General features: G+C 34.8%; 1 protein-coding gene across 2 annotated transcripts in view; it reads right to left on the bottom strand.

The window, feature by feature from the left end:
• Positions 1-848: 848 nt before the first annotated feature.
• Positions 849-13,328, bottom strand: part of MAD1 (mitotic checkpoint family protein) — a 235,189-nt gene continuing 222,709 nt past the window's right edge. For both annotated transcript variants that reach the window (XM_089823838.1, XM_089823840.1), the window contains exons 14-16: positions 1,493-1,621; positions 1,370-1,408; positions 849-1,269 (exon numbers count right to left, since the gene is read on the bottom strand). In XM_089823838.1, the coding sequence (XP_089679964.1) occupies positions 1,180-1,269; positions 1,370-1,408; positions 1,493-1,621 (258 nt within the window). In that variant the 3' untranslated portion in view covers positions 849-1,179. The remainder of the gene's footprint in view (positions 1,270-1,369; positions 1,409-1,492; positions 1,622-13,328) is intronic.

The raw sequence follows: 13,328 nt of genomic DNA, 5'->3' as shown, positions 1-13,328 counted from the left end.
TATATCATAAGGTAGATAGGTTTATGATGCTTATAAACATCCTTATTCCCACCAAGATCAAATGTGGAAAAGATAGATGGCATAAATAAGTTGAAGAATAGGGGACAAATGATAGTAAACAAGGTGGGTAAGTACTTAGGATAAATATTCCCCCAAAATATAGTGTTGGAGGATAAATGATTACACATGAAGCTTTTTTGTTGGGTTTCCATCATGCTACTTGTACAAGACACCATAAGAAGTCGTTTCTATCATTGGATGAATATTCTCTCTTTATTTTTTCTTTAATTTCTATTTTTCCATATTTTTATTTAGTTTTCGAATGGTATAGAAGGGCAAGGATGTGGACACGAAGATTGGAATATAATGATAGGGAGTTAGCAAAAAGTCTCAAGTCGATAGCTCCTTGAATGTCATCCTTTGAACAATTGCTTCAATAGAATATACAAATTAGAAGTATGCTCATCGATGTTGGATGATAGGAATGGCGATGTGAGAAGATAACAACCTACTTAAAAATATTGCATGGAATAGATGGAAAATGGAAAACAATTGTTGGACAAGGGATGGGTGATGGAAAAATCTTGAATAAGAAAATGGGGATGTTGAGAAGATAAACATTGGCACACATTTTTGGGGTGATAGAGTTGTGGAGGATAGATGAGTTTTAAAATGTGAAATTTGAAGGGAAAAAATAAGTGGATTATTCACCATGGGGGCCCAAATGGATGGAGGAAGGGAATTAGCCCATGCAAACAAATCTTTTAACTTTACAACACAGAGCAATGAAATGTTAAAAATAAGGTTCTTGGAACACTATTTTTCTGTATGGTGGTTTATAGATGATCTATAATGAAATCAGATATTTTTTTATCCTCTAAAGTGAGTTTTCCTAACCCTTCATGAACTTCAATTCATCAAGGTAGATACATCGTAGCCATTTGATCAAATATCTGGACATCAAACTGAGCCAGATTACTTAGCAGCTTATAATTTGTAGTTCTTTGGTTTTGTAGATCATTCATATTATTCTTTTCAGTATCCTCTACAACAAGTAAATTAATCATAAAGCTCTTCCGTCTTCTTTATAACACGTTGAAGAACCAAATATCACATATATCCTTCTCAAATGCAAAATTTTCTCTTCTAACTATCGTACTAAAAGCTTTCCTCAAATTTTTATGTCATTGTTGATCTGTTAAACAGTTCAACAGTTAGATTTGCAGTAAAAGCTGGAATTGAGTGGAACTTGTGCAGGAAGACATCCACCTGCATTGATCAGATTAGAAGTGAATGTCACAAAAGTAAAACTGTGAAAAGCTCAATGTTTTAATAGAAAGTGCAATCTCAAACAATTCTCAATCAATACCTCACGTGATATCTCAGGTTGAGAAGTATACTCATTCATCTGCACAGATAATCCATTGAAGAATCCAAATTATTCCCAATAAAACTAAACTTGTATAACAAGCTGCTAGTGCTTAGTGATTACCTGCAGATTCATGTTCCCCGATTCATATTCAAATTGAAGTTTATCATCATCACTAAGTGTATATATAGACTGAAGGGTAAATAATGTGACTGGTATTCCACTTGGACTTTGTTGTTCATCCATTTGTATCTGGCAGAAAAACAACCAGGCAAATTTTGAGCAGCATAGAAAACATGAAAAAAATTATTGAAGACAGAACCCTTAAAAAATACTTGAGACCAAACTTGTGTTCCATTCATTCTCATGGGAGATGGATTCATGTTGAATCACTACTCATGAAATATGGGTCAATGAGTTTGACTCAAAAACTACAGAGTGAAATCATGATAGCAATATTACAAAATTCTTCTGTTACGAAAGAGGAGTAACACTTAAAAAAGGGAAACAAATATTATTAAATTAAAAGGAAAGGACACATGGAAGTACTGATAGAACCATATATGTGTGTTACTCCTATGAGCTTGATAAAGAATATTAGCCCTAACACAGGAATAAAATATGATATCTTGTTAGCATTTTAATTTCCACCTCTCTATTCAATACAAAACAGAATAGATATGCAGTAGAATCACTCTTGTAATTAGAAGAGTATGTTCCCTGTAAGTAAAAATTATCCTAATCTGTATAAATATATTTCTAATTTACAGTATGCAGTATTTTTTTTTGGAACTGTTATATGCTTATGCTGAATAAAATTAGTAGTTTTAGGATTCACCTAGGGAAAAAAGGTTGAAATGCACTTCAATGGCAAGCAAAAGGTTTTTACAACTTTTATTTGAATAATAATCCTAGCAGCATATGCTTCCACTGTTACAGTAAACTAGAGTTTTAAAAAAAATCTATCCTACACATAAAGGTTGGATATATCACAGTTACAGTGCCACACTTTCCCATTTCTTTGAAGGTTGACCTTCCTCGTTGTTGTTCAACTCTAAATTGCTGATTGTCCTTTCATCCCCTATTGAAGAAGACTCCATTTTGCATTTTTTTATATGTGAAAGTGACACCTTGCTTTCTGAACTTGTTTGTCTGTTTGTGCACACATGACCTTAATCTACCAGTCACTTCCCTCATCAAGAGTTTCAACTCTCTTTTTTTTTTATTTGTGACCAATCAGGGAATTGATTTGATTTGTCCTCCTTGTGGTTATATTGGAGATACATATGATTCCCATCACCCTTAACATGATCAAGAATGGGGAAGATGTTGCACTTTTTCATTAAGTCCCCTGACTTTCTGGATTGCATTTTCCTCCTTATTGCATACTTATCTATAAAGTTTTCCCAACAGTCTTCTAGGTCTACCTTGTTCTATTTTTTTCCTTTGCAGGTGATGATTTTCTGAAATGGATCAAATTGATCCCTTGACTTGTAGTTTCCAAGTTGGTACAACTACAACTCAGTGCTAGTTGTATCTCTTGCTAGTGTTGTGGGACACATCTTCAACATTTTGCCTAGTGTAATAGGGAAGGTCATACCTTGCCTATGCTTCCCCTTTTGAATGTGATCAAACACTAAAAGTCATCTAACAACCACAAGTAACACCAGCTTGTCTATAGGAGATCATGGAAGCTTGCAAGGTTTGGAAGTGATTCCTTGAATCCTTTCAGTAGGTAAAGGTTGGGTATTAAATGTACAAGGATCCATATCTGTATACCAATGCCATTGCCTCTCTAGACATTCTCTTATCCAATCCTCCTTGTAGAAAGAATGTGATATGCATGGAAAATGCATCATCAGACCTCCTATAGGGCCACTTTTCATGAATTTAAAGCTTAGTATGACAATCCAATACCTTAAGTCCTTTCTTGTTCCCTATCCTGCCCTTGCATATTAGAGATGTGAAAATTTATGTTCTTCATCGATAGGTAAACCAATAAGAGCTCATATAAAAGGTCTTTGTCCTCTCCAAGCTTCTTAACAGGATGTCCAAGCTATCACTTATTATCTTAGTCCAATGATCATTATTGTTCATGTAAAGACTCATCCTATGAAATAGAGCATCCAATTATCAAACATTGCACCTTGAGGTGCTCCTATGACCTTGTTCAGGATGAAGATCACATCGTTGTACTTGTCGTTAAAGTTTGTACTTATGAGTTTCTTGGGCAACTCGAAGTGATGCCACCTAGGACCACTGATCCATCCTTTATTTATGGCATCCAAACATACCTCTTATCTCTTTTCAAACATGGATTCTGGAGTTCTATTTGTGCTTAAATTGGAGAATACATTTATTGCTGGCTGCTATAGTGTCGTGAGTGATGTGAATAGTGTCATCAACAATGATGTCAACAGTGTCATGAACAATACCGGCGCTACAGTACTTGGCTTGATTATGATTGCAATTTCATATCCTTCATTGGACAATTTGTATATCAGTTTCTACAATCAATTTGCATCATTTAAATTGGTTATTTGGCATTGTAAAGGTGGCTGTCATAAGTAGCAATAGATGCACATTTTATATCAGATTTATAATGTCATTTCTACTCAGTTTTTTTGGGGTTGCAAAGCCAAGAGCCTTGGAATATTATGTTAAGCATTGAATTAGAAAATATCTCACTAAAAGAGTGATAAGTTGCAGGTATATATATTTGATGTAATGTGCATATTTATATCTTTCATAATTGACATAATAGTATGCATGCCAAGTGTTTGACAAAATACCAATTGGCTATAAGTGCACATTTTTCATTTAGAATTTATCAATATGCATTTGAAAAGCCAAAAGAGAATTGCATATGCATTTAGTGCTTTTCTTAGATATAGTAGTAATCAATTACAAGCTTTTAGATTTCCTTTGATATCATTTCAAGCAAGCATAATCAGTCTAAAACTCAAAAACAGCAAGCATAGAGATTGTATTGGAAGTGTTTGACAATTTTCCTTGACCAACAAATCAACAAGTTGAGGTTCGAATTAACAAGGGATATTACAGTGGTATTAGAGCTTGCTTGCAAAGTGTTTGACAAAATGTCAAATAATTGAATTTGAGAAGGATTTGGTGTTTCAAGAAGTTATAACCGATTGGGGATATTACATAGGGTCCGTTTGGTTCATGAAATTGTAGATTTCTACCATTTTCGATTTAGCCAAATCAAGGTTTTGCAAATCTTCATTCCTATTTTTCGGATTTTACTTGAACCATTTGTTTAACTCGGAAGATGAGTGTGAAGACACATTTTATGCTTAAGCTTGGAGTTGCCAGTCCAATCTATTGTTTTTACGCTCCTCAAAAAACATAACCAGGTTTTGATTTGCATTCCTACTTGCTAGTAGGAAGTCTGAAAACCTGGTTTTGAGACAAAATTTGAAGTTGGGTATTCTAATTCCATTTTGTTAATTTTGAAACAAATGCAAAAAATTTCAAATCCAGATTTTGAAAAAGCCGGTGCCTGTCATCTTCCACAAACCAAACGGACCTAGATTTTGCCAATTTAAAAAAATTTATCCACACACGTAACTTTAAATAATTTTAAGTGCTGAAATGAACAATTATACATATGAACACAATAACAAAAAGATTTATATGGAAACCCAGTGTGGGAGAAAACCATGACAATTTAAATGCTTTTATATAACTTTGAATCCTTTTACAATATATATGTAGACTCCAACCTTGTTAGGCGAGCACTTACCTGCTGGAAGCTACGACTTCTACACTTTGCAAGCTCCAACCCAATGGAAGCACCCACTCCCACTACTGATATGAAATCTGAAATTCCAACTTTTAACTGATTGCTTGCTCAACCTGGTGATGGATATTATTTGCTCTTAATTCTGAAGGTATACTTTCCCCATTTTTGTCAGCCTTCAACTTTGTAGTATTAAATTTTCTTTTATATCTCTCTACCTCTTAGCCCTGAAAAATATATATATATATGGAGACGAGTTTGTAATAAAAATATGTCAACAGAGAAGAGAGCAGAAGAAGAATATATATTTCTTAATTTATTCTTCTTCTGCTCTCCTCTGCTGACATATTTTTTTTACAAACTCGTCTCCATATATATATATATATATTTCCTAAGTTTTCGATTCAGGTTCGAGGACGGGTTCGAGGTTCAAGTTCGTGGGTTCAAGCAATTTTTTCCCCCATTTGGGTTCATGGGTGGGTTTGTGAGTGTGTGTGTATATATATATATAGACACACACACACACACACAAGAGAAACATGCATAGTTGCCAAAAAAAGTCATTTCACAATATGAACAATTGGTGCTTGATCATTGATCAATGCCAAATGCCAACAATAAACATTAAATACTCGCTCATTAATCTATCTTCATGATTGTAAAGAAAATTATACGTTGAATTACTAAATTGCAAAATGAAATTGCAAAACATAGACTAGTTCATCAAATAATACAGTGAATTACTAAATTGCAAAACAAAGACTAGTTCATCAAATAATAAAATTTGAAACATGATGATAGATGACAAGTGTTTAGTAGTTTATCAATAATCATAGTATCAAATGCCCTTCAAGGATCAAATGGATCATCATAAAATGAGGGATCAATGGCTTCATGCCCAACTGCAACTATATCTAGATCTTCATCATTGGAACCCAAACTAATTCCACTAGTCCCAATGCTGCTATATCATCATCCTCCTCCTTGACATAAGGGATTAGATGAGTGAAATGTATAATTAAGTTCTTTGAGAGTTACATAAGAAAACAATTAAAAAAACACACTCTTTAAAGTTGTTTTAGCCCCGAGTTAGCTGTGGGTTCGTCCAGGTTCACTTCAGCAAGGACCCAGACGAATCCATAGTCAAAAGTAAGGACTCTGCTCGGACCTGCAGCGAACCTGGGGGTGAATCCGAACCCATGTGGACCTGGACCCAAATCTGGGCAGCAGGGGACGAATCCGGCTTCTTAGAATATTTCCAAGATGTTACTTTTCAAAATTAAAAGTCATGACCTTTGGTAACTTAATTAGGAGTTTGCAGTTTCTTTTTTATCACCAATAATCTTTATATGACCTTTTTAATCATTAAATCAAACTTGTCGTCAATTCATGAAGACTTGGACGTGTAATTTTCGTCCATTCGAATGTAACTGTTTTAATAACTTATTACTCCCTATTTGCAGTATAGATTTTTACTAATTCCACCAAAGCGTTTGCTTTCTTCTTTTGCGTGAGCTCCATATTGTCATTTATCAATGATACTCAATCGTACTTACTATACGAATCAAATCATGGCCTGAATTTATTTTGAAGCATACTCCAGGCTTAATTAGAACTGTCAGGCTTTATGAAAACTCTTGATGCCATACATGCTGCATCAAATAATATTCACGTTGATCGATTCTTGTCTTTGGTCGATTCATCCTTGTTCCTCGGTCTTGCTCCATTGTTATTTGTTTTGTATGCCAAGACAAAAGTTTTTATTCCTTTGTATTAGTGCTGGGCATAATCATAGACTCTTCTGACCGTCTTCCGTTTCGTTACTTCTCAGACTACAGATTTTCCATGTTAATGGGCACAGTATAGTGCATTAACATAACCACCATTTTGTCCTGAACATAATCTGAAGTTTCTCGAACACATGTTTACCAACACCATTGTTCATGCCTTATTTGGAGTAAATCAACATGTATTTATAAACTGATTGCTGACTGTATTTATAATCAATTTTTGTTCATTTGTATGTGTCGCTGCCTTGAAACTCTTTTTCTTTTAATTCCATTGGTTTGGTTTGTGTATCAAATCTTGTCATTTGATAATATATCTGGCTTTTCCAAAATCTGTCACAGTGGCTTTATTATCATGACTTTCTCCTATTGTGAATTATAAAAGAGTTCCTCCTCCATCTTATCGGACTTTTCAGATTTATTGGATTATGTCATAGTTTTGAAGTTGCTATAACTTGCCATTACTCATTTTGCCTTTCAATCCACTTTTTGAGTCTTCCTACGCACTTTCTTTTCATATTGATAAACTTCAATTTAACATGATGACTCAGATTTAGGACTAGAAACATATTCTTGGATCAGTTATGTGCTGGAGATGTTTATGATATTTCTGAGTTATGTGGTATTTCACTAAGTTACACGGGTACCCCTCCCCCCCCCCCCTCCAGACCTCGAACTGGTTCGAGATTTTGGTCCGGTTCGACCAAGGTTCAACCAGGGTTCGATTTTCGAATCCTGGTTCGAACCCGGGTGGACCAGGCTGGGAAAATCGAACCAAGTTCGAACCCAGCCAAGAACCCACCCATAGACGCGGAAATAAAGTGATTTATTTGCATTTTTAAATAATTTTTGGAGTCCACATACCCTAAAAAGGTGTTATGAATTGGTTTTTTGCTCTCTCATAGTCATTTGATGTTTCTAAATAGGTTGTTTTGCCTTGAAGGAGAGCACATAAGTTTTTGAGCAAGCATTCGATTGTGCAAGGAGGAGTTTGAAGATTGACTTGTTGGTGTTCTTGCAGTGTTTGTGCATCATTTATACACATTTGCAAACTTGCAATGGCTGGAAAAGGACCAAGAGGTAAGATCTTATTCCATTTACTATTGTTTTGTTCTAGTTTTTCCATTATTTTTCATTTCTCTTTCAATCTTCATATGTTCTAAGTTCTTGAATCTTTTCCATTATTTCAAAATTCGTCATTTTCTTGCATATAGATTATGAACATATATCTAATTAGTAATTTCTTTCCATAGGGAAAGGTTCGAAAGTAATGTCATCTACCTCTTCATCAATAGGCAACACCAAACAAAGAATGGAAACCAACTCCGATTCTCCTCTATGGAAGTATGTAGACATTATAAAACCCATTCCAGGAGGTGGTGCATTCCATTGGAGATGTCGAGGATGTGATGCAGAAAGAAATAGTTCTTATTATCGTGTGGTAGGCCATCTATGTGGTTATACTGGAAGAGGAATCAAGAAATGCCCTGGCAAAAATGGTGTCCCTATACCAAATCACACCGTGTTAAAATATATTGTAGAGCATAAGGCAGCAGAAGAGAGAGAAGGACACAGGGCAATAGAACTCGGTAGTAGTAGCAATAAAAGTAAAAAAGCTAAGGGAATGCAGCGCCCCTCAAATGTTATTGTACAAGACCACCCCTTCTTCAATACTACAATGGACACTGACACTGAATCTGTCCCCATTGTACACAAAAGAAAGGGGCCAATAAAAACTTCTTTTCAAAACAAGGCCCGGGATATTGCTGACATTAAGGTGGGAAGATGCCTCTATGCAAATGGGTTGTCTTTTAATGTTGTCCGCTCTTCATTTTGGAAGGACATGTTGAGGGGTGCCAATGAAGCTCCAGAGGGTATTGTGGCCCCGACTATGAGAAAGTGCACACCACCTTGTTGGATGATGAGGTCCAATGGGTTGAAAATCAATTGAAGCCCATAAGGGACTCATGGGTTGAGACAGGGGTGACAATTGTTTCAGATGGCTGGAAGGATTCTAGGAACTATCCCTTGATCAATGTCCTTGTGGTGTCCCCTAAAGGGGCAATGTTTTTGAAAGCGATGGATTGTGAGGGCAAAGTAAAAGATGGGCCATTTATTGCTGATATCTTAATTGAGGCCATTGAACAAGTGGATGCAAGAAACGTTGTCCAAGTCATAACGGACAACGCAAAGAATTGTAGAGCAGCCGGTTTGTTGGTTGAATCATGATATCTACATATCTTTTGGACACCTTGTGCAGTCCATTCACTCAATCTTATGCTACAAAAGATTGGGAACCAAATTGAGTGGATCAAAACAATGTATGAAGAGGCTGAGGACATACAAATGTTTGTCACAAACCACCACATGACTCAATCTCTTTTCAGGAACTACTCAAAATTGGAGCTATTGAAGGTAAATGAACTTGAACTCAAATTAGTAATTTAATTTTTAATATTTGACAATTTCTGATTTTTCATATTTTACTTGCGCAATTGCCAATGTGTATACTTTTCTTAGTTTTCTAAAATATGTATCTAATAGTTATTTTTTGCTCTAATTTATGTTACAGGTTGCTGAGACCCGTTTTGCATCACATATAATCGTCTTAAGACGACTTGTGCAAGTGAAAGATGCACTTCAAGGTATGGTAATCAGCAACAATTGGGGTGTATGGAAGCAAAAGAACACTGAAAGGGAAAACAAAATAAAAGATAGGCTATTGGCTGACTCATGGTGGGAACGTGTGGAATATCTCCTTAAGATCACCGAGCCCATTATGAGCATGCTTAGGTACACTGACATGGATAGGCCTTGCCTTGGAGAGATCTATGATGGCATAGACTCAATGATTGAGAAGATCAAGCAAGTTATAAATGAGCAGGAGCAAGATCCGCAAGAGACCTTTTTCAAACAAGTGCAAAAAATTATTAATGAAAGATGAAACAAAATGACCACTCCATTACATTTGCTTGCCTATGCCTTGGCCCCCAAATACTATAGCTCACAATATTGTGATCTACTAGGAAGGTTGCCACCATATAGAGATATGGAAGTGTCTAACGGGTACCAAGCAGCATTTAGAAGAATATTTCCTGATGATGATATAAGAGATGTAATCATGGATGAGTTCATAGCATTTGTCAATGCTACAAGTCTAAGTAATGATGCTCTTCGTCATCGGTTCAAGAAGCATGCTCATGGTTGGTGGTACCTCCATGGCCAAAAATTCCGAACATTGCAGTCCCTTGCAATCAAAGTTATATCACAAGTAAGTTTTATTTTTATTTTAAATTAGCTCACTTTATCTTCAAAAGAATTTTTTAATAAGATTGAATTAATTCCTTTTTAATTGCCTACCCTATGTTGTCTTTATAGGTTGCTAGTTCTTCTGCATCAGAAAGAAATTGGAGCACCTATTCTTTCATCCACTCGGTGAAGCACAATAGGTTGCAATCAAAAAAAGCTGAGAACCTAGTATTTGTGCATAACAACTTGCGCCTTCTTTCGCACAAGAGTCAAGAATACAAAGAAGGCGAGACAAAGAAGTCGGATGTAGATGCAGAGATTGCGGACTTGGATGCTTCCACTGCTGCGCTTACAATTGATGATTTTGATGACTTTGATGCCAATACCATTGTTGATTCTGCTGCTGATCCCATTGGCCTTGGTGCAAGTAATAGCGTAGGCGGAGAAGGAGGAGATGAAGAAGAAGATGAAGAAGAAGAAGATGAATATGAAGAAGATGAAGATGAAGAATGAAGAACTTAGAACTAGAAATTCAGAATTTTAATAGATTTTCATTCTATTAGTTACTATTAAACATTGAACGTGAAACAATGACACTTGACCTTGATATTTTAATTGTTTTGAATCTTTCATCTTTGATGTTGAAGTTGATTGAACTATGTTACTATATGATGGTATGCTCACCATGATACATTGATATGTTATTGTTTATGCTGTTTTAAAGTTTAAAATGTGTTTATGGTACTATGTTACATTCTAATTTTAACTCATGCTTCATAAAAATGTGTATATATATATATATATATATATATATGTTTTTGTACTAACGAACCCAAACGAACCCAAACCCCTTTCCAAAATTTCATCGAACCAGCGAACCGGTTCTCGAACCCGAACCTAGAACCGAACCACGAACCGATAACTTAGATATTTCATGCTGACTTAATGAACAATATATAATCGTTGTTGTACTAAGACTTTATAAATATTACTGCTTATGGTTGCCAATAACACATCTGTTACCATGGCTTATGAAGTTCGTCCAACATGTATTGCAGACTTCTATGCTTTTTGAATATATGTGATTGTTGACATCTTCAGAAAACATTGTGTATGTGTCCAACAAATGAATTCCATCTTCAGTTTCATTACTACTATCAAGAACATAAGAAAGTTATCCTCATAATATCTATAAGCTTTCACTAGTCTCATTCTATATATGTGAATTGTCATCATATGATCATCATTCTTCACTAAACCTTTTACTTAGTCAAATTTATTTAACCACACCTTCAATATTGCCATCAATTTTGACATCAATGACAATTTTTTAACAAGCGTATGAGACCAAGTCTCTCCTACATTAAAGGGAAGGCTCCCCCTTCTCACCATTCCTTGGATCAACTCAAGGTAAAAAAGAAGTTGAGAGATTTTGTAAAAGGTGTTACCAATATTCTTTCCTTTTAACTTTTAGGAAAGAATCCACTTACTCATGGAGCGAGCAATGGGCAAGATGTAATCTCTAACTACGCTTCTATCTAGTAGCTACAAACAGTGATACTAATAAACCAACACCAACTCAAAGGCTGATTGAAAGTGTACCAGTTTGGCTCTCGGTTCTGTTTCTCTAATTTATAAGAAAAATCACTACCATTGGGGCGCAAAGACTTCCAAAAGTAGATGATCTTTATTCTATAAGAAAAACCTCTACCATTGGGGCACAAAAACTTCCAAAAGTAGGGAAATTTTAATTTTTTTTGTGAATTTGAGATGGTAACACAAACTACAATCAAAGCTTCTAGTTTATGTATTACCACAATCACTTCCAAACAAAGCTTCGGCTTTGATTGCTTCTTAACTCACTGTGCTCTATTATTGAACACATAATAATAACATGAATCAAAGACAATAGGCATAGATTACAGTCAAAGCTTCTAATTTGCTATATCACAACTGCTTCTAGTCAAAGCTTCGAATCCAAATGCTTCTTTTATTCACTTTTCTCCCAAATTCATACTACAAAATCAAAGTTATGTTTGCACAAGTTTGGCAGAGCTTTCTTGTATACAACAAAAGATAATTTTTGCAATGAGGGAGCACTCCTTTATATAGGCAAAGGGGTCGAGGAAAAGGAACAAAAAGTGGGAGCAACTCAAAAAACTTTAACTCAGTAAAACTAGGTGAGAGAAATTATTGGATTATTACACAATTTCATATAATTACATCATTTCATGCAATACATCTGTTACATCCCAAACTTTGCCCTAATTTTTAATTTGATCATAATTGTTGGTTCAACAAATTATTTCTTTTCCTGATCATGTGAAACAAGTTAGTTAATTATATACGTTGTATCAACTGTTAATAGACTATTTCTTTTTCCTAATCATGTGAAACAAGTTAGTTAATTATATACATTGTACCAATTCATAACGAATTATTTCTTTCATGGTCATGTGAAATGAGTTAGTTATTATAGACGTTAATAAAAATAATCAAGCAACCTATAATTGTCATTAGATGATTGACAAATTTTTTATTGGAATTGACGATCAATATATTTTTGAATTAATGTCTTGGCGAGAATGTTTTGCTTGGGTGATTACAGGAAGAAGACTTAAGAGAGGGGAAGCATTGCTAAATGGGATCATCAGAAGGGGATGGTCGATGGTCCAGTCATCAGGATCGACAGGTATGACCTAAGACTACCTTGGAAAGGATACGAAGAGTTGACCACAGATTGCATTATAGGACCGCATGAGCTATTAAGAAAATAATATAATAAAACTTAAATAATCTAAATTAAAAATATAAAATTCATACCTTTAAAGATTTATTATTGAAATCTCTTATTTAATCATTATTATACACGCTTAAAATACGAACATACATATATATATATATATATATATGAAGTGACACCAATAAATTATAACTTTATAATGTAATGATGTCATTTCACCAATATATACATGAACGTATATAAGAGTGCATAATAATAATAAAATAAAAATTAAAACTCTTCAACTCCTTAATCTTTTCCTCTTTATTTTCTTTCTTTTATAATTCGAATTTGTAAGGCATTCAAAATGGCCTTCTTGATAACCGAAGGTAGCCAAAGAGCCAAGCCGGCCATTAAATAGAGTATCATTGATCGTATTTG

Source organism: Cupressus sempervirens, chromosome 1, assembly GCF_028749045.1.
Source record: "Cupressus sempervirens isolate cs-2001-9-10 chromosome 1, ASM2874904v1, whole genome shotgun sequence".
Classification (NCBI taxonomy): Eukaryota; Viridiplantae; Streptophyta; class Pinopsida; order Cupressales; family Cupressaceae; genus Cupressus; species Cupressus sempervirens.
This window is presented reverse-complemented; position numbering and strand designations above follow the sequence as displayed.